The 18,950-nt window shown below is 37.3% G+C and overlaps 2 protein-coding genes across 3 annotated transcripts in view; both read left to right on the top strand.

The window, feature by feature from the left end:
- The first annotated feature begins 382 nt into the window (after positions 1–382).
- Positions 383–18,950, top strand: part of RPC14 (RNApolymerase 14 kDa subunit) — a 47,118-nt gene continuing 28,550 nt past the window's right edge. Inside the window, exons 1-2 of one of the 2 annotated variants that reach the window (XM_089815616.1) lie at positions 383–544; positions 658–807. The gene's annotated coding sequence lies outside the window, so the exon portion shown is untranslated. Of the gene's footprint in view, positions 808–18,950 lie in introns of both variants that reach the window. The other variant, XM_089815615.1, reaches the window with a different exon arrangement.
- LOC149575815 (secreted RxLR effector protein 161-like) lies at positions 14,531–16,541 on the top strand. The gene is made up of 3 exons (XM_089816074.1): positions 14,531–14,639; positions 14,857–14,921; positions 16,071–16,541. The coding sequence occupies exons 1-3, from the start codon at positions 14,531–14,533 to the stop codon at positions 16,539–16,541; spliced, it is 645 nt and encodes a 214-aa protein (XP_089672200.1).

The raw sequence follows: 18,950 nt of genomic DNA, 5'->3' as shown, positions 1-18,950 counted from the left end.
TACAATAAATATTATCCATATAGAAATACAATGTTTGATTATAAAAAATAATGAATATGAAATGTATGAAAAAATTATGATAAAGTGAATGAAATGCTGAATAAAAATAGATGAAAGTTAAAAAGAATAAACAATTTCATATAAGATGTATCTCTATATCATAAATAAATATCAATTCAAACAATTGTTCATAGAAATATACAAATTCGTATTACCTAATATTAAAATGTTAGTATCCACAACCTTCTAGAATTGATCTATATAGAAATATACAATTTAATTAGAAAAAAACAATGAATAAAAAATGAATGAAAAAATTATGATAAATTGATGGAAATTACAAACAATTTTATATAAGATACTTTCTCCATAAATATAAAATATTCAAACAATCGTTGCTGTGAATATGGAATAATTGCTACCCAATATTAGACTGTCCGTGTTGATAGCCTTCTGGGAAATTCTCTTCATCGAAAGCAGTTCAATTTGTTTAGCCCGACGTGCTATATTCTGTCGCATTTTTCACCCGGAAAGTAGTTTTAAGGTCGCAACAAATATTTTCGTTTAAAAAAGTTCAAAAATCTTGTCTCGATCTCAGGAATCTAGTAGCTCCAAAACCCCACTTTTTAACATCTTCTCTTACCTTACTCTGAATAGATTGAAGCAGCAGCTGTGGGGAGAGTGGTTCGTCCATTTTCAAAAAAGTTCATCTTTTGTAGGGTTTCGTAATATCTTTCTTACAAATTCTGCCCATTTTACCTCGTTGGCATCGTGAACAGCACAACATAATTTGTACAGAATCTTGAGGTAAGTCACTTGCCACTGTTTCAGTGAAATTCCTTTTTCCTTTTGAATGTATAGGAGCCCGGATCATTTTGTTATGTTGTTTTATATCATTGGAAAACAATTCCATTGTTCTCTGTTAAATAGATGGCCTTGGTTGTGTGATTTTATCTTTGGCTGTTTTCATACATGATATTATTTTAATATCTAGGTTTAGATGACTATTTATTTCTTCACAAGTGATACTATGAACTGTGAAAGAATATTACGATTGTGATATGAATATCAGGATTTAACTGTGTGATTTTGAGTCAAACTCGATGACCCATGTTTCATGAGTAGTGATTCAACATGAATCCATCTCTCATGAGAATAAATGGAACACTTAGCACTCATTGGATCTAGGTGATGCTCACAGGGGTGAAGCACCGGGACTTCCCGGGAGGTCACCCATCCCAGTACTACTCCAGCTTGAGCGCGCTTAACTACAGAGTTTCCTCCATAGTTAAACCCAAAGCTTGCAACCCCATTTGCAAAACCTTCACCAAGTGTTGTGCCTTATGAACCATTCATTAGAAAGCCCCTTAAGCTCATCAATTGATAAGTAGGAGATAATTTCCACAGCTAGTCAAATTGTGATATGAATATCAGGATTTAACTGTGTGATTTTGAGTCAAACTCGATGACCCATGTTTCATGAGTAGTGATTCAACATGAATCCATATCAACATGAAATTATCTCCTACTTATCAATATTACGATTATTTGCTGGCCTATCTTATTTTTCTTGTTCTTAAAGTTTTTTTTTCTTTTTGACTCATAATTTAGTTAGTATTGAATGGATACCAGCTACTGCTGATGCTTTAATAGCAATGGTTGCCAGAGCTATTTATACATAAAGCGAATAACAGAGATCGGACCTTCGATTTTTTTGAACTTATCACATTCTTCTCCACAGATCTATTTCTTCACTGTTTGAAGGCAAGGAATTGTTGTGACAAACAACTAAATTTTAAAAGGTTGTGTTGAATAAGTGACAAACAGCTTGGTTTTGCAGATGATTCCGTCCTCTCACATGGTTGGTTACATGGTTAGGACTCAGTGGTACAATTAGGTTTCAATATGCTTTTGATATGTTACATTCTTTCCAAAACTACTTGTCTATGCTATCTGAAAAAAAACAGAGGTGTCACATTTGAGAGATCATCTGCCCACAGATAAAGAGAGCTAGCGTCTATTATTTTGCATCGATTTGGAATAATTGAATATTCCTTTTATAAGCGATCATAGATATGATTGTATCTGGCAGGTCTATCCTTAAACTATTAGTTTTCTGTAACTGCAAAGAAATATTCTCTCTCTGAAAATTTGATTCAATTCTTTTCTATGCAAAAAATTGAATAGTTTGGCATGTGTTGCTGCTGGTCTCCGATCATCCAGATTTCAATTGGAAGGGACACAAAGAGTCCCCTATATGTGCTGTATGCACCTCTAAATGGTTTTCAGCTACATTTTGTAGAGAAAGGTGCATGACACTGTTTTCTCTTGATGCCATTTAACATAGTGTTAGTGAGCAGATTGTCTTCCAAAGAAAGACATACAAACTAACTCTAAAATGCCCAGACAGGAAGACTAAATCAACGCTAATAGTTGGGTCACTTCGCTATTGAAGAGCGTAAGCGCCCTCTGAATTTATCCGGGTACAGCTCCCCGTGTGTGTTTTACAATGAATCAAGTACACTACAATCGATAATGCTTTTGACCTGAAAGCAAGAAAGGTACCTGAACATCTGCTTATAACTATGCCACAGATGCTGAAAATGGATTTACAGAGCAGAGAGAAGAATGGGAAAAGATCACTCAGTCAATCCTTTTGATCCTCCTACTGTCGGAAAATAACAATGAGACTGAAAGCCCCAATTTTCAGGAACACAGTTACATAATACTCAAAGGTTTTATAGCAACTGTGATTATGAACAGAGCAGTATTTAAAGATAATTAAAAAGATTGAAAGTTCTATTTTAATCAGAAGAAAAAGAACATTTAAATTCAAAGATTTAATCAACATTCTTCTCCTCTCTTCAAATACTCAATCAAAACCTCAAAGAACAAAGATTATGGAACATAAACCTCCCAAAAAACCAAAACTTTCTAATTTATCTCTGTTCCCCTTTTACAAATAGGAGTTCTGAAGAACATCCCTCCCTTCTCTCCGTCACTTACAAATAGAAAAACAGAAATGGCTCGCCCATTTCTCCAGTAGCACAATGTCCCCCAGCTCAAAAGCGGAACCCTTGGCCTTGCAGAGATTTTACAATAAATAGGTTTCATGGACCTGTAATTCAGTTCTTGTAACTGAATCTTGGAACAGTTTCCCATATTCTATCCAGTGTTTTATCTTCTTAAAGTTTATTATAATTTCCTTTAAAAATCCGTCCACAAAAATACAAATATACATTATAATGATTTTAATATCAATGTGGCTGGAGGTGATATTTGTTTTTAACGCTATCGAGTCTGGTACGTGCAAATCATAACATGATGTTCATAGTTGTATAAATCTTCACTCCTGTTTCAGCTTGGAAAACATATTTAGTGACATCTTTCATATTTGCCAATGAATCCAATATGATCCCTGATGGAAAACGCTGTCTGCATTCCCCCACAAACATTTTTCTTATGACATACACCACTGTGGATGCAATGACGCTTTCATGATACTCTGTCTCATATAAGGATGATAAATTTCATCGTGGGGATCTTCTGTTTATTGGTATTTTTCCAAGTTACTAATGAATTCCATGTCAGCATGCTTCACATTTTCGGTTATGCTGATGAAGCCTCTTCATTGCTGTCTCTTGCGTATATGTGATCTGTATAAGCTGGAGAGAAGATGGATTTGCACCGCTTAATACATGATCCCATGTGTTCACTATTGTGCCTCAGATTCTGTCTATTACCGTGGGTATCGGTGGATCCTATGTCTTTTTACAATTGGGCTCTCTTGACTCGTGCCTTTACAATTCATAATCCACATTCGATGCTTTGTCCCTTGCCACCTTCACGAGTCTCCTTGAATATTAGTTTTTAAAACCTATCTTTATTATATTGACATGTAGCAATAATGAATCCTTCTTGTATCATCTAAAGGGGAGACATAACTGACCATGTTGTTGTAGTGTACACAAAGGCACAACCCTTACCAATGTATTGCCCTCCACACTCATCATGAGAACCTGATCGCTGCCATTTGTGAAATTCATAGGTTTCTATCTCATCCGAGTCTCATCTATAATGAAGCTTCTTTATTTGCTCAAGGAGATTGATCTCTTTCCTTCAATCATTGGCAAGCACCATATTTATATTAAATGGACTATCTTTGGGTTCATTTAGTAATATTTGTTCCATTCCTCATCATCGCTCGAGCTTCCAAATCAAAATTGTGAGATAGGTGACGATGTTGACATTCTACCAAACAATTCGCATGCAGTTTACTTTGCTTCACCTGTGGGCCATCTTCAGATGAGTGGAGCCTTGTGGTGTGGCCTTGGGGATCCTAAGTGCTGGGTTCAAGCATTCTGATAAACGGTTTGTATGTGCTGTCAGTGCTCCACTCAATGGAGGTCGATGAAGTTCAACCTTTGTTCCTTCATCAACGTTGATGTTTTTCATCGAAAGGCAAGCCAAAACGCTGACTTTTATCTCAACGATGAATGGGGGCACGATGTTTGGAGGAATTCTACACTTTGACTTCTCTTAATGATTGCCAAGTTCGATCGAGTGGCTAAGGAGCTCGACAATCTTCCATTGATGAGATCATTCGAAAGAGAATGGTTGAGAAGATCTCATCATAACTCGATAAGATCATACTTCCTTTACATTCATTTCTACGGCTGATGAAACTCGTGCCTTGATTTATATGGCTGTGGTTGATCCATGACCCTATCTCTTATAATCATTGGCATTCTGTGCATTTGTTGCAGGGCTGCTGATGGATTACATAAATTTGGGATTCCAAACCGTGTGAGGGAGTTGATTACTTCACTCCCTTCTTCATCAGGGTTATCTTTGAAATCAGGTACTCAGCTACAAACCCCTGATTTATGGCCTCAACAAGACCATCCTTTCAATTTTCGTGACATGTGAAACTGATATGGCATGAAATCCCCTTTGAGCTATTATATTCAAACTATTCTGCCTCTTATACATGTACAATTTTGATTTGCCATTGCTTGATAAAATTGGAGGATCTCACATTATCAACCTTCTTCAATTTGTCTTGGTCAATTATTATAGGAACCCAACCATTCCCTTTTGAATAACTTTGAGTAGGCATGTCGAGATGCTGAGGGTTCAACAAATCCTATGAAAGATACATTATATTTATCAAAAACATCAAGTTGCAATAGTCTTGATAGTAATGACAATTAGCTCACAAGATGACTAACCATATTAGTACCATCAAAGTTGGTTGTGATAGTCTTGTGAATGTCCTCTTTGTAGATAACTAGAAAAAACTTCCATAGACTAGAAGACATGGCCCGAGAACACACACAATAACACACCTCTGAATGATACCAATCCTTTCACACTTATTTTTGAACCAGTCCATTTATTGCAATTTGAAGCTTTGATTTTGTACCCCTGAATTAATATGGCAACTCGTCCATGAGTTTGATGGATCATTTGTAATACTGATTTGAACTGGCTTTGAGGCTTCAAATCCACTATGTTGAACCTTTACTCTCAAACTGATTCATATCTTCAACCCATGATCTCTGAGCTTGAATATTGTGGATAATGACCGGCTTGATGAAATCTGAAACATGAACTTGAACCTGTAGGGTGAATTGCTTCGAACCAAATGAACCATTTGAACCTGTTTCAACAAATTGAACCACTTTGAACTGCTTTGAACTTAGTTCAAAGGGGTTCAAGACCCTATACTAAAAGTTTCATTATTGAGGTCTATATGGGTACTAACTAATAGGTAATATTTATGAGCCTTAGCTTCTTCAGTCTTATCTTGATTGATGAGATCTAATGAAGAATCATCAATGCTTTCTGCTTAAATAATTGTTACTTTTTAGCTTTTTATAATTTGGCACCTATGCAATCATTGATTATCAACTCTTGGGACCTTGCTAATTTGCACTCGGTTAAACTTATGAAACTTGTCTCCGTACATGGTGTATGGAATGTTAGTGCATAAAAGATAAAACCATTTCTTGCAAAGAAGAACTCCTTGACAATGGATTTCACCTCGAACTTCTCTTGCAAAGAAGAGCTCATTGACAAGGGATTTCACCTCAAACTTCTCTTGCAAAGAAGAACTCATTAACACGAGATTGCACCCCAAACTTTTCCTTCATAGAGAAGAACATTAACAAGGGATTGCACCTTGAACTTCTCCCTCATAGAGAATAACTCATTAACAAAGGATTGCACCTCGAACTTCCCCCTCACAGAGAAGAACTCATTGTACTCATAAGCACAAATGAATGCTGAAACTCCCTCTCAACAGGGGAAGCATATTTGCAACTTGATTATCACAATAAATTGATTCCCATGTTTGATCAGGCAAAGAGCTTTTGCAGTCGCACTGCTATACAAGCTTGCTAATCCTCTTCAAAGAATTTAACACTCTCCATTTGCCACTCAAGCTCCCTCTGTATCTTAATTCCTCCTTTTAGAATAAACTGATCATAAGATAATCTAAATAGGTACTTCTTCTTCAAGATCCCCCAACTCAGATCAGGCTGCAATCTCTCATCATCCTTGTGCTCCTTGATTCATCTTGGGAGCGTTTTAGAGAGATTAGTAATAGGATCAAACAGATTATTGCTAAAAGTATATAGGATTCACGACTCTCAATGTAATTGTATGAATTAAATATATAAAGTTCATGATCATATTCAAGGTTACAATCATAAAATACTTGTCTCTTCATAGTTTAATCTTCCTCACTATGCACCAACAAACTTTCCAGCAGTAATATCTTGCATAGTTACTTAAAGTCTTTTCAATATTATTTGACTTTGAGGTGCTAGATACATTCATTCAACCATATAGAGAAATATTATGATAATAGATAGCTTCTATAATCATCTATTATTATCTAATGGTTATTTATTTGTAATCTATTCTGAATATCAAAATGTTTCTTATATTTAGTTAGTCAACTAATAGCTAGAATAGAATGTGCCTATTCTTTATGATTGTTTCCTAAGGAAACATTGTCTATTCATTTGTATATATTGATCTATTGATCATTGTTAAAAACAAGCAAGTATTTTACCAATTGCTTTGTAATATGATATCAGAGCAAATACTTCAATTTTTTTTGAATAAAAATAATATTTTCATTTTTGAAATTATCAGTGCCTTTTTTTATTCAGCCTGCAAATCATGCCCTTGTGTTGGCCGTTTTTGGTTGTTTTTTCTGCCTTTGCAAGGTTTCAAAGTTGCTGTTTTTTGGAGTTATTCTGCTGCAAATCTGGCCTAATTTTATGAGTTTTTCCGCAACTCTTGGTCATTTTTTCTGCAAAAAATGGTGGCTGGTTTGCCATAGTTATACCACCCTGGGGACAGCGGAATGGTGGGACAAGTTTTTGGGACGGGGGGATAGATAGATAGATAGATAAAATTTGAACGTCCACGAGGCTAAAAATAGCCTATGGGACAACAAGACAACTCAAGCAGACTTAAGTAACAATGTTCGTTGCTTGTGTAGGATGATGATGAGTCCACCCAATTGCTCAATGTACTCTTCATTGAATAGGTTATGCCAAGAACTGTCACATATAGTGTCTGCAAATTTATCTCTACTACTCTTGTAGGCTTCACATTCTAAAATAAAGTGCTGTTCAGTTTCCACTTTCCTAGAATTGTAGAATCTGCAAATTCTCTCTTCCCAAGCCTCCTTTGGCCTCTTCCAACGTCCGGTCTCACAACGAAGTTGGTGAGAGTTGGTTCTCAGCTGAGCAATAAGAATTTTAGCCCTCCAAGAAATGTTGGCTCCTATGTATGCTTTTTGGAGTTGATCACAAGCGGGGTTGAACTCATTTATATAATATAATTTCTTCCTTCCGATCTCGCTTCCCCAATTTCTCTTGTAGAATTTCTCCATGACAAAGACCTTTATTTCTTTATTATTTGTGGGGCACATATTGAATTGAATATTCCATTTACTCATCCATTTGATGTTTTGTTGCATCTATGTCCTTTTTCGCTGACATAGTGTGTCACTAAAGACCACTTTAGGCCATCTATTCGATTTTTTTTAGATAACTTAGAAGGCGAACCATAGCACGTGCCTCAATAGGAGCAGCCCCCATTTCACTTAGCATGATATCATATGGAACAATGCTTTTGATTTTAAACTTGCTTGTGATCAAGCGCTTTTGGATTCCTTCGATTTGTTTCCATTGTGCTATAGTAGTGTTGCTGGCCTATTCACACCCGTAAAGAACAACTGGCAGCACAAGAAGACCGAACAAGGTTTGAATAGTTTTCCAATCCCACAACTCTGCTTCACGACACCTATTTTGAAGAGCATAAAAAGCCTTCCACCCCCCTAATATCCTTTTATACCTGCAGTTAGACCAGCTTAGTTTTTTGTTGAAATCGATGCCAAGGTATTTATACTCCGCAACTTCTTCAAGAACACTTCCATTGTAATAAAATTCATGTTGGTGTAGTTTTTTATTATTAGAAAAAATCATAACCTTAGTCTTGCTGATATTGACCTGCATCCCCACCATTCCGCAAAAGCGCTCAAGAGAAGATAGATGATCTTGCAAACCATATGCAGATTTGGTAATTAAAATGAGATCGTCCGCATATAGGAGCAGCTTTATAACAAATTCACCTAGCTGAATGCCTTCACCCTTTTGCATGTTTAACCACTCTTTCAGTTTGTCAATATATAAACCAAACAAAGTAGGAGATAAAGGGCAGCCCTGTTTGACCCCGATATCGCTCCTAAAAGATTCTGAAATGCCATCTGAAGTTCTGATTTTAACTTTCACCTCTTTGTACATCCTATGGATAGCAGCTCTGAGATGCATAGGAATCTCCAATTCTTCCATCCTAAACCAAAGCTTGTCTCTCGGGACGGTGTCAAAAGCCTTTTTAAAGTCGACAAAGCAACAAAATACCTCTTCCTTTTTCTCCCATTCTTTTTCAATAATGTGTCTCAAAGTGACACAGTGATCCACTGTCGAGTGCTTTGGCCTAAAACCAGCTTGCCCTTTAGCACATTTATGGTTTTCTTCTACCCATTTGCTGATCCTAGTTTCTATCATGCTGCCAAAAAGTTTAGCAAAGAGGGGATTGATCATTATAGTCCTGTAGTTGGAGGGATTGTTAACATCACCACTCTTAAAAAGTGGTATTGCAAGGCTGATTGTCCAATCTTTCGGAAACCCTTCTTGGCAAATTTTGTTGAAAATTTCAGTGATGTGCGGTGCAAGAGTTTTCATACCCCACTTTAGATATTCTGCTTGGAGCACAACAAGGTCTTTTGCTTTACCTCCACCTAACTTCTTAATCCCTGCCTCTATCTCTTGCACAGTGAAAAGATTTGTATCATCATTGACCAAAGGTGGCTGTCCCACTCCACCCTCTTGTTCATAAAGTTTCTTAGCATATTCAAACCATTGAGTGGCAGTAATATTATTATTTTCAGTTTGTTTTCTCCTTGGTTGGAGTTCTTTCCAAAAACGTTTGGGGTTATTTCTGCCCAAGAAAATTAGCTCCTCTCTCCTTGTGAACATAAAATCAATTTTTTTCTTCTTTAGGATCTGTTTGTAGGCCTTAATGTCAAGGTTAGTTTTATTTGACTCCCTTAGGTTTTGTTAGAAGTTGTAATCTTTCCTTGGTGTATTTATAAACCAAGGTTAGACCTTCTTCCTTTATTGTTGTAATATATTAAGATATAAGCCAAGGTATCCTAATATATTTCTTTTTTTGTCCTTTTTCCACTACATCTTATTTTGTCATCTAGTGGAATATGTGAGGACAAATATATATTGTAATTTCTAATTTTAGATTATTCCTCCTTAAGAGGAATCTCACACTTGGCCTCACACACATATGAATGGTGGCATTCATAGACATGGGAGTTACATTCTAACTCCTCTCTTTCATCTCTATTTAAGAGATGACCCTCTTCTCTCATTTCACAACAATGAGGTTTCTTCCTCTTCTCAAATATTGTATGAGCTCTTGCTCTCTTGCTCTCTCTGTCTTTCTTCTTAGGCTTTTCATGCCTCATTCATAATGTCACAAGGGGTTTTCTTTGCTTTCCCCTTTCCAAATATCTTGTCTCATGGTGTTGGAGCTTGAAGCTTTCTCTCTCCTATTTTATGGTAATATCTTTTCATGCATTTACTCACTTAGATTCTTTCCTGGTATTGTTTATTTACAGATTTCTTTTTCCATTTCTATCAGGTTTCTCCTAGCCCTCTTGCATTCCTTATCAAACCAAGCATTGGCTGGAAAACAATTAGTTTCAGATTTTCTATTTTTTGCTCTCTTGCATTTTGAAAGAGCCTCATGAATTAGATTTGATAAATCATAATTGTTAACACCATGTTTATACATAGGGTGTCCCATACAAAGTTCCTCAAGAGTAGTTCTGAAAGTGTTACTGTTTTCTGAAGTTAACAAAATTCTGCCCTGAGAAGGGGGGGTATTGAGGGCCTTGGGTTTTTGCTCCAATCCGCCTATCCTTTGCCCAATACAAATTTATGTACAGCGGTCTATGATCTGATTTGAGATCCCAAATGTGTTCTTTAATTTCAACTTCTTCAATATTTTCATACAAATTCTGCGAACAAATTACATAATCTACCACACTTGCCCTGTTGTATGTGTTGCAAGTGAAAGTGCCCGACTTAGCCCATCTAGCCAAACCATTACAAATTATGAGATCAAATGTGCCACATAGAGTGATCAATTCTTCCCCAAAATGATTGCAGCCTTTAGCATCTTCGGATATTCTTTCCCCTTGATGATTTCTTTCTTCTGTGAGCCAAATAGGGTTATCATTTACTTTGGAGCTGAAAATACTTGCTTGCCAATTTGCTGTCCTAGCATTGAAATCTCCAACAAGAAGAACATCCCCATGCTGCGAAAAAATAGCAACATCTTTCTTTAACGCAGCATAGGGGTCATTGTGATCTAAGCCACACTTTTTATAAGTTTTAGATACTTGTGGAGCAAAGTAACAAGTTGCAATCCTGATAAGAGTGTTATTTTTCACAATTTTGAGCCATATAAATTGTTTATTAGAATCAATCTTTTCCAACTGAATGACACGACCTTCCCTTTCTTTTACTAGAACCATTATACCTCCATGACCTTTACCATTTCCCACTACCTCATCCACACTACCATCTTCCAGTAGGCTTCAAACAATGGGGTCTTACATCCCTCATGCTCATGTGTCTCTATGAGACAAATAATGTCTTTGCCTTCCGCAATAGGTCCTAACCCAGGCCCACGTCTCCATGGATAACCTCTGCAATTCCAACAAACTAAACTTAAGGACGCTTGGGTTAAGTTTGATTGCTATTTGTTTTGATGGGATACAGGTGCCTCAATTTGGGGATGGTGGGGGGACGGTGGTGGGGGATAGGAGGGGGTGTGTATATATATACATATGGTACATTAAATTGCTAGTTATGAAAATATGTATTGCAATATAAGATGTAAAGATGTAAAAGAATAAATACTTGAACATTGGATGGAATTGGAACATTGAACATTGAACATAAATGGTCAAATTAACAAATAGTCAACATCGGGACGTCCCTCATCCTCGGTGGAGGTGGCGAAATTTGGTGGCGCCGCTGGGGACGGGGGGATGAAGTCCCCAAGTCCCTGGTGCATCCAAGTCTCCAAGACATGAGGCAAAAAGGGGGGGAACGCGTTTCCATGTTACTATGGGTTTTACTTATTTCATGGTTGTTTTTTTGCTTATTCGGAGTTGTCTAGGGTTTCTAAAACCCACATCATTAGATTTGCACCTAGAATTTGCTGTTTTTTTGTAAATCCACAATTATTTTGAAGTTTTTTTTGCAGCTAGGGCCATTTTTGTTTGAAACCATAATTTTCTTTACCAGATCAAATTGTTTTTTTGGAGATTCTTGGTGGGTTTTTTGAGAACTCAATTGGCTTGTCCATATTTCTGGGTGCCTCAATTTTCGAGTCAGCAAATCCAAAATTCGACAACATCTTCCTTTTGGGTTTTCCTAGCTCTCTTCTCGTTACTTCTTCATTTTTTGGGTCTTCTAATTTTTGCCTCAAAGTCCGTGCCTTCATAGATTTTCGCATTTTTTATTGAAAACGTGCCATGGCATCTCTAACAAATATTCTGCTCGAGGGTACTTCAAAATTCAATGGCTGGAATTATGGCACATGGAAGCAACGAATGCTAACAGTCTTTGAATATCAAAATACTAATCAGATTGTTCTGGGTACTACACAACGTTCGACTGCAGGTGGTACTGATTTAAATACATGGGATTAGAATAATCGGTAGGCAATGATGCTTCTCAAATTATTCGTAGTTGATGGTCAACTCCCTCAGATTCCATTTGGCAAGACAACTGCCTAGATATGGGAGCATCTCAAGACACTACATGAGACTTCAAACAAAAGCAGTGCCTTCTTTCTCAAGAACTCTTTGTTTTCTATTGTCATGGATGAATGAAAGTCTCTCTAGGAACACCTGAATAAGATTTGGCATATCCATGATCAATTGCTTGCCATTGGATGCAAGATGGAGGAAGATGACATTGTGGTAATAACTCTCAAAAGTTTACCCAAGTCCTATGAGTATTTTATCGAGATGCAACATCATTTCTATTGGTGTTGATCTGAAGTTCACATATCTTTGCACACTTTTGCTTCAGCAAGATCAGTGGAAACCAATGTTACTAGCCTCAGACTCGGCGTGGACTCGGTCAGGCCCAAATTGGCCTCAGACTTGGTCTCGGTAGCTGGACTCGGCAAGAACTTGACAAATTAAAAAACCTTGAAGTTTTTTTCATGCATCATTTAGCCAATTAACTTCAAATACACAATAATCATGATCATTAGAGTCGGATCCATCGCTCTCGGCCTCAGGGTCCTGCACTAGGTCTCCTTGTGCTTTAGCCTCCTCTACTGCTATCTCTACTGTCGAATCCCAAAACCCCAATACTCTTACCTAAACTCTTCTTTCTCTATTCTTTGTGTTTGCAAGTGATAGAATGACCTTTTTAGGTCTTACTCACGCTTAACATACCCAAAAAAAAAAACCAGTTTTTTTTTTTTTTTTTTTTTGTCTTTTCTAGACATTGCCTGCCAGCCGAGTCAGGTTGACGGGACTCGGCAAGTTAGCCAAGACTTGGCCAAGATTTGGTCGAGTCCGAGTCCTGAGGCAGTTTGCCTTGTTTTGCTTGGCTTGCCTCGGGACTTGTTGAGTCTTGTAACATTGGTGGAAACAACAGTTCGATAGCAATTCCAGCTCCACCTCCACAGAGAAAGCCTTTGCTGCTAAATCCTTTTAGAAGGATAAAGGCAAGTCTTATTCACAACAGTCTTCTCACCAGAAGTCCTCTTTCCAACATCAAGAGGCTCCAAGAAAAAAAGCATTCAATGCAACTATTGCCACAAGTATGGTCACATGAAGGTTGAATGTGGAAAACATTTAGCTGCCCAAGCTAAACAATCTGGTTTGCGACCCAAAGCAAACAATGTAGAGCACTCTGAGCAGATTGAATTTGCCATTAACGCCTTCATGACTAAAAGCCTTGTAGGTCATGTGAAGTCGTCTGTTTGATACATTGATTCAGGTGCTTCTCGTCATTTCACTCACCGTAGAGACTGTTTCATTAACTATCGGTCTTTTTTAGATTTAGTTATTTTTGGTGGAGGGTAAGAGTACATTGTTGTGGCAAAGACAACATTCAGATTTAGTCTGCTAGGAGGAATCTCATTTTCCTTGATGTGTACTATGTTCTAGGGATGGAACTCAATCTACTTTCAGTCAATTAGATGCTATAACACTCCATGGTTGGATATCACCTTTCGTTCACATCAGTGCAACATCATTGATGGGGATACCCAATCTGTTGCAGTTGGCCTTGAGGATCATGATCTTTTCAGACTTGTTTATTTTATTAATTCTCAAGACCTAGTTATGGCTGCTCAATGTTCTTCTGTCAACTCACAATGGCATTAATGGTTTGGGCACTTAAATGTGCATTATCTCTCTCAACTTGCTCTGGAAGAGCTTGTCCTCAGTTTGCCAGAGATTCAGACTTAGCGTGGAGTTTGTGATGCATGTTAGGCTGGGAAGCAACATCATAGACCTTTTCTTGTTGGCGATTTGTTGGTCCGTGTCTTAGGTACTTTAGCTTATTCATGTCGATATCTGCAACCCTATGGCTACTCCTTTTGTTCTTGTGTCTAGGTATTTTCTGTTGTTTGTTGATGATTTTAGTAAGAAGATGTGGGTATATTTGCTTAAAAAGAAATCAGACGTGTTTACTATATTTCAAAAATTTAAACCTCTACCTGAAAAAAGAGTTTGGGAAATCTATTATTACTCTTAGGACAGAGGATGGGGGGAGAATTTGTTCTATTGAATTCTCTAGCTTCTATGATATTCATGGCATCAAAGTGCTAGTTAACCACACCCCACACATCGCAACAGAATAGTGTAGTTGAACATTGGAACATAACGATCACTAAGATGGCCATATCCATGCTCAAACACAAACACGTTTCGAAGAAGTTTTGGTTAGAAGCAGTTAACATTGCAGTCTACCTTTTGAACCGGTCACCCACTGTAGTAGTCAAAGGTAAGACTTTGGTGGAGGCCTGGTCAGGTCGCAATCCCAAAATCAGTCAATTGAAGGTTTTTGGCTCTCTTGCCTATATTTGGATCCTTAATGCATCACGCACCAAGTTGGATGTCAAGAGTCAAAAACTCATGCTTGTTGGATAAAGTAGTCTTTACAAAACCTACCGCTTGATTGACACTGAGACATCTCATCTGAATGTATAATCGTGATGTAGTCTTTGATGAACAACGAGGACCATTCATGTTTGTTTCTGTTGTTCTTGATCCAGTAGATCAGCCTGTGAAGGCTCATGATTTGGGAATATGTCTTCCATTAGGTCCACCTAATGGGAGGGCTCCAACGGCTCCTGTAGCTTTAGTTCTATCAGTGATTCTTGTACAGACACCTTCAACTTCTCCTACAGGATCACCCCGATTTGTAGATGCTTCCCCTATGTTTGATCTGGCTCTTCTGATGAGGAACCTGATTGTAGAGCATCTTGTGATGCTAATGTTGGCCCCTCTCCTCTCCAGCCTAATTGTTGGGCTAAGACACTTGCTGATATTTGAGATGATGAGCTCATTGATGGGAGTACTGCTCGGAAAAAGAGCAAACCTACATAGTTAGTTAATTTTGCTCTTATGGGCAACATTCACAGTGTATTTGAACCTTAGACATACTCTAAGGCTAAAGGAATTCCAGAGTGGGAATAGGCCATGAAATTAAAACACCAAAGCCTACTGAAGAATCACACCAAGGTCCTTTTTAATCTTCCACTAGAGAAGTAACCTATTGGCTACAAATGTGTTTACAAATTAAAATACAAGTCTGATTGTACTTTCGATTAGTACAAAGCTTGTTTAGTTGCAAAGGGCTTTTCTGAGTGTCAAGGCATCGATTATGAGGAGATCTTTGCTCCTTTAGCAAAGATGAGCACTATTAGATTAGTCCTAGCCATGATAGATCAGTTTGGCTAGAAGGTTCATCAGATGGATGTCAAGAGTGCTTTCTTAAATGCTGACCTATAAGAAGAGGTCTAAATGATGCAACCTCTTGGTTACAAGGTTGCTGGTAAACAACATAAGGTTCCCAAGTTAGTGAAAGCTCTCTATGGCTTGAAGTAGGCCCCGAGGGCATGGTACATGAAAATTGATAAGTACCTCAGTGATCAAGGCTTCCAGAGGAGTTCTTCAGACTCAAATTTGTACATCAAGACTACTAACAGTGACATCATCCTTCTGGTCATTTATGTGGATAATTTGATCAACACCAACAATTCGACATCTTTGATTCAGGGAATCAAACTTTATTTATGCCAATCTTTTGATATATGATTGATTTCGCGCTCATGCATTATTGCCTAGGTGTTGAGGTTTGTAGTAGTCCTTTGGTATATTCACTTCTCAGTTTAAATATGCAAAGGCTCTGTTAAACAAATTCTATATGCAGGATTGCAAGCTTGCATCCACACTCATGGAGAAATGTCTGAAGTTATCAGCCAAGTTTGATTCTTCTCCCATTGATGATACTACATACATGCAACAAGTAGGAAGCGTTATCTACCTCTCTGCTACTAGACTTGATATCAGCTTTGTAGTCAGCTCCATCTCACATTTTATGACATCTCCTAAGGCTGATCGTTGGATGGCAGCCAAACCCATGCTTCATTATGTGAAGGGCAGTGCAAATTCTAGACTTCTTTCTTCTCGGAGTTCTAATCCTAAACTTAGTGGGTTCACAGATTCAAGTTGGGCAAGTTTTGTTGACGACAAAAAGTCAATTTTTGAATGTGTGTTCAGTTTGGGATCTAGTGTCGTCACATGGATGAGTAAGAAGCAACAAGCAGTTTCTCTCTCCTCCATAGAGGCTGAATACAAAGGGATAGTTAAGGCAGGTTTTGAAGTTGTTTGGCTTTGTTAGATGCTTGGGGATATGCAAATGTTACGAGCAGGACTTACCACTTTGTTTATCAACAAAGATGTTATCAAGTTAACACGAAATCCAGTCTTCCATGAATGGACCAAGCATGTGGATGTTCATTGTCACTATATACGACAACTGGTTGAAGATGAAACAATAGACTTGTAGTTTGTTCCCACAACGAATTAGATTGCCAACATTCTCACCAGGCTTCTTAGTCTTGATAAGTTTGTCAAATTCAAAGGACAGCTTGGTGTTGTGGTTAGATTAGCCATTAGGGGACGATATTACGATAATAGATAGCTCCTATTATCATCTATTATTATTTAATGGTTATCTATTTGTAATCTATTGTAAATATTAGGATGTTTCTAATATTTAATTAGTTGTTAGTTAACTGATAGCTAGAATAGGATGTTTCCATTCTTTACGATCGTTTCTTGAGGAAACATTGTCTATTCATTTGTATATATTGATCTGTTGATCATTGTTAATAACAAGCAAGTTTTTACCAATTACTTCGTAATAAGAAAGCCAATCACACCCATCAATAATTCAAGTCAATAGAAGATATGGCGAGCACAATCACAAAATTTCTTACTGCTGCCAACTTCATAGTTGTATTCAAATCCGTTACTTTTTGAAACACAATTGCCCATTTCCAATGGCAATATCATCCATATTGCTTTGGAAACTTACTCATATACTTGACTCTAATCATATAACAAGAAGGGTTAAAATGATCTCAAGATTCAGCCCCTATTGAAAGAGAGTCAAGGCTTGACCAAGCTCTACTACCATGTTAATTTTATGGTAGTGCTTGTTAACCATTGGCAAACCATCAAATCTGTTGCCTTCCCAACCAAAGATGATAAGCTCGTATCATCACCCTTGAACATATTGCATGTTTTGCATATTTCAATATTCATAACCATTTATGCAAGAATGGCCTTGCATACATATTAATCAAACGCCTCCTAGTAGACCTTCAGTCGGCCTGGTAGTTTTGGCACCAAGAATAGGATCAGACCTATTCATATAGGTCTTGCCCAATTACTTCATTGTAAGCTACATGAATTACCCAAATAGGGCTAGACCCAAATAAGGATTGATATGGCAAAGTTCATTGGCAACATGGCTAAGATTGACAAGCCAATTAGCCATTAGGTGTACTAGGTCGGCCCTAGTAGGGATCTAACCTAGCTACACATCAACATATTTTTGCTTGCAGATTGAGGAAGTGGTGCATTTCTTGTGAAACACAAATGACACAATCTTGTGCAAATTTCTTAAGTAACAACTACCATCTTTTGTTTTGATCAGTTACTTCTATAGCCTCCTTCCATGATCCTTGTAAAGATGAAAATGACAACTAATATGATTGTCACACAAAAGACTAAGAAAACACGTCAGTTTTGAATCAGAACTTGTGCTTTGAAAGACACCAAAGTTTGTTTTTATGAAACTTGACACAACATAAAAATGTCACGTGGTTGCTCTATATGGGAATTGTAAAATATACTCATAGCATAGTGGTATTTTAGAATATTTGGTTGATTTGTAGATGAGTGCTTTATTAATCGAGTTTAGTTGGAATATTTCTAAACCACTTGAATGATAATCTTAAAACACTTTAACTACGACATTACATCACAATAGGGAAACATGAAGCTAAACCACTTAAACAATTATCTTAAAACACTTTAACTACGACATTACATCGCAATAGGGAAATGTGATGCTACATTACAAATACATTATGAGCTAAAAAACACGATACAATGTAACATGGAAAACAAAACTGTTCTTTTATGAGTGGGACAAAGGGAGACAGAATGGGTTATGTATAAAACCATTTATCGACTAGGAAAAGAAGTTTTCCTTGTAAGTTTAGAGTCTAGTTGTAGAAGCACATAGCCATGCAAGTGATGAGAAAGAATTGTTGGAGAGAGGCTTAAGAGGGCTTTGAGGATAATACCTTGGTAAAAATTTGTCAATGCCCAGTGTTTGAGGATAGTCCTATATCTCATTGATTTTTTTCCCAAAGAGGGTCAAACGCTTTTGACTTGGAGCTATGAACCGGTGAGCTCACAAATGGGGACCTCATCCATATTTAAACATTCAACAATAGAACCCCAATGGGGTTCAACCTTTGATTGCAAGAACAATAAAACCACAACTTAACTTTCACAATATGCCAATGGTCACAAAAAGGATTCCATCTCATTGGAATTAAGTCGCATCTTTTAGAGATGCTCTTTTTGTATATCTTGCTAAATCTTGCTGCTATGATACATCTTCAGGAATGATAACAACTTCAGGCTTTGCTTCATTTTCATACATCAGATCCTCTTCACATGTTGCTTTAGTATACTCAACCCTAATCACATTAAGAATTTTTGACTTTTT

The sequence above is a fragment of the Cupressus sempervirens genome, chromosome 2 (genome assembly GCF_028749045.1).
Source record: "Cupressus sempervirens isolate cs-2001-9-10 chromosome 2, ASM2874904v1, whole genome shotgun sequence".
Taxonomy (NCBI): domain Eukaryota; kingdom Viridiplantae; phylum Streptophyta; class Pinopsida; order Cupressales; family Cupressaceae; genus Cupressus; species Cupressus sempervirens.
This window is presented reverse-complemented; position numbering and strand designations above follow the sequence as displayed.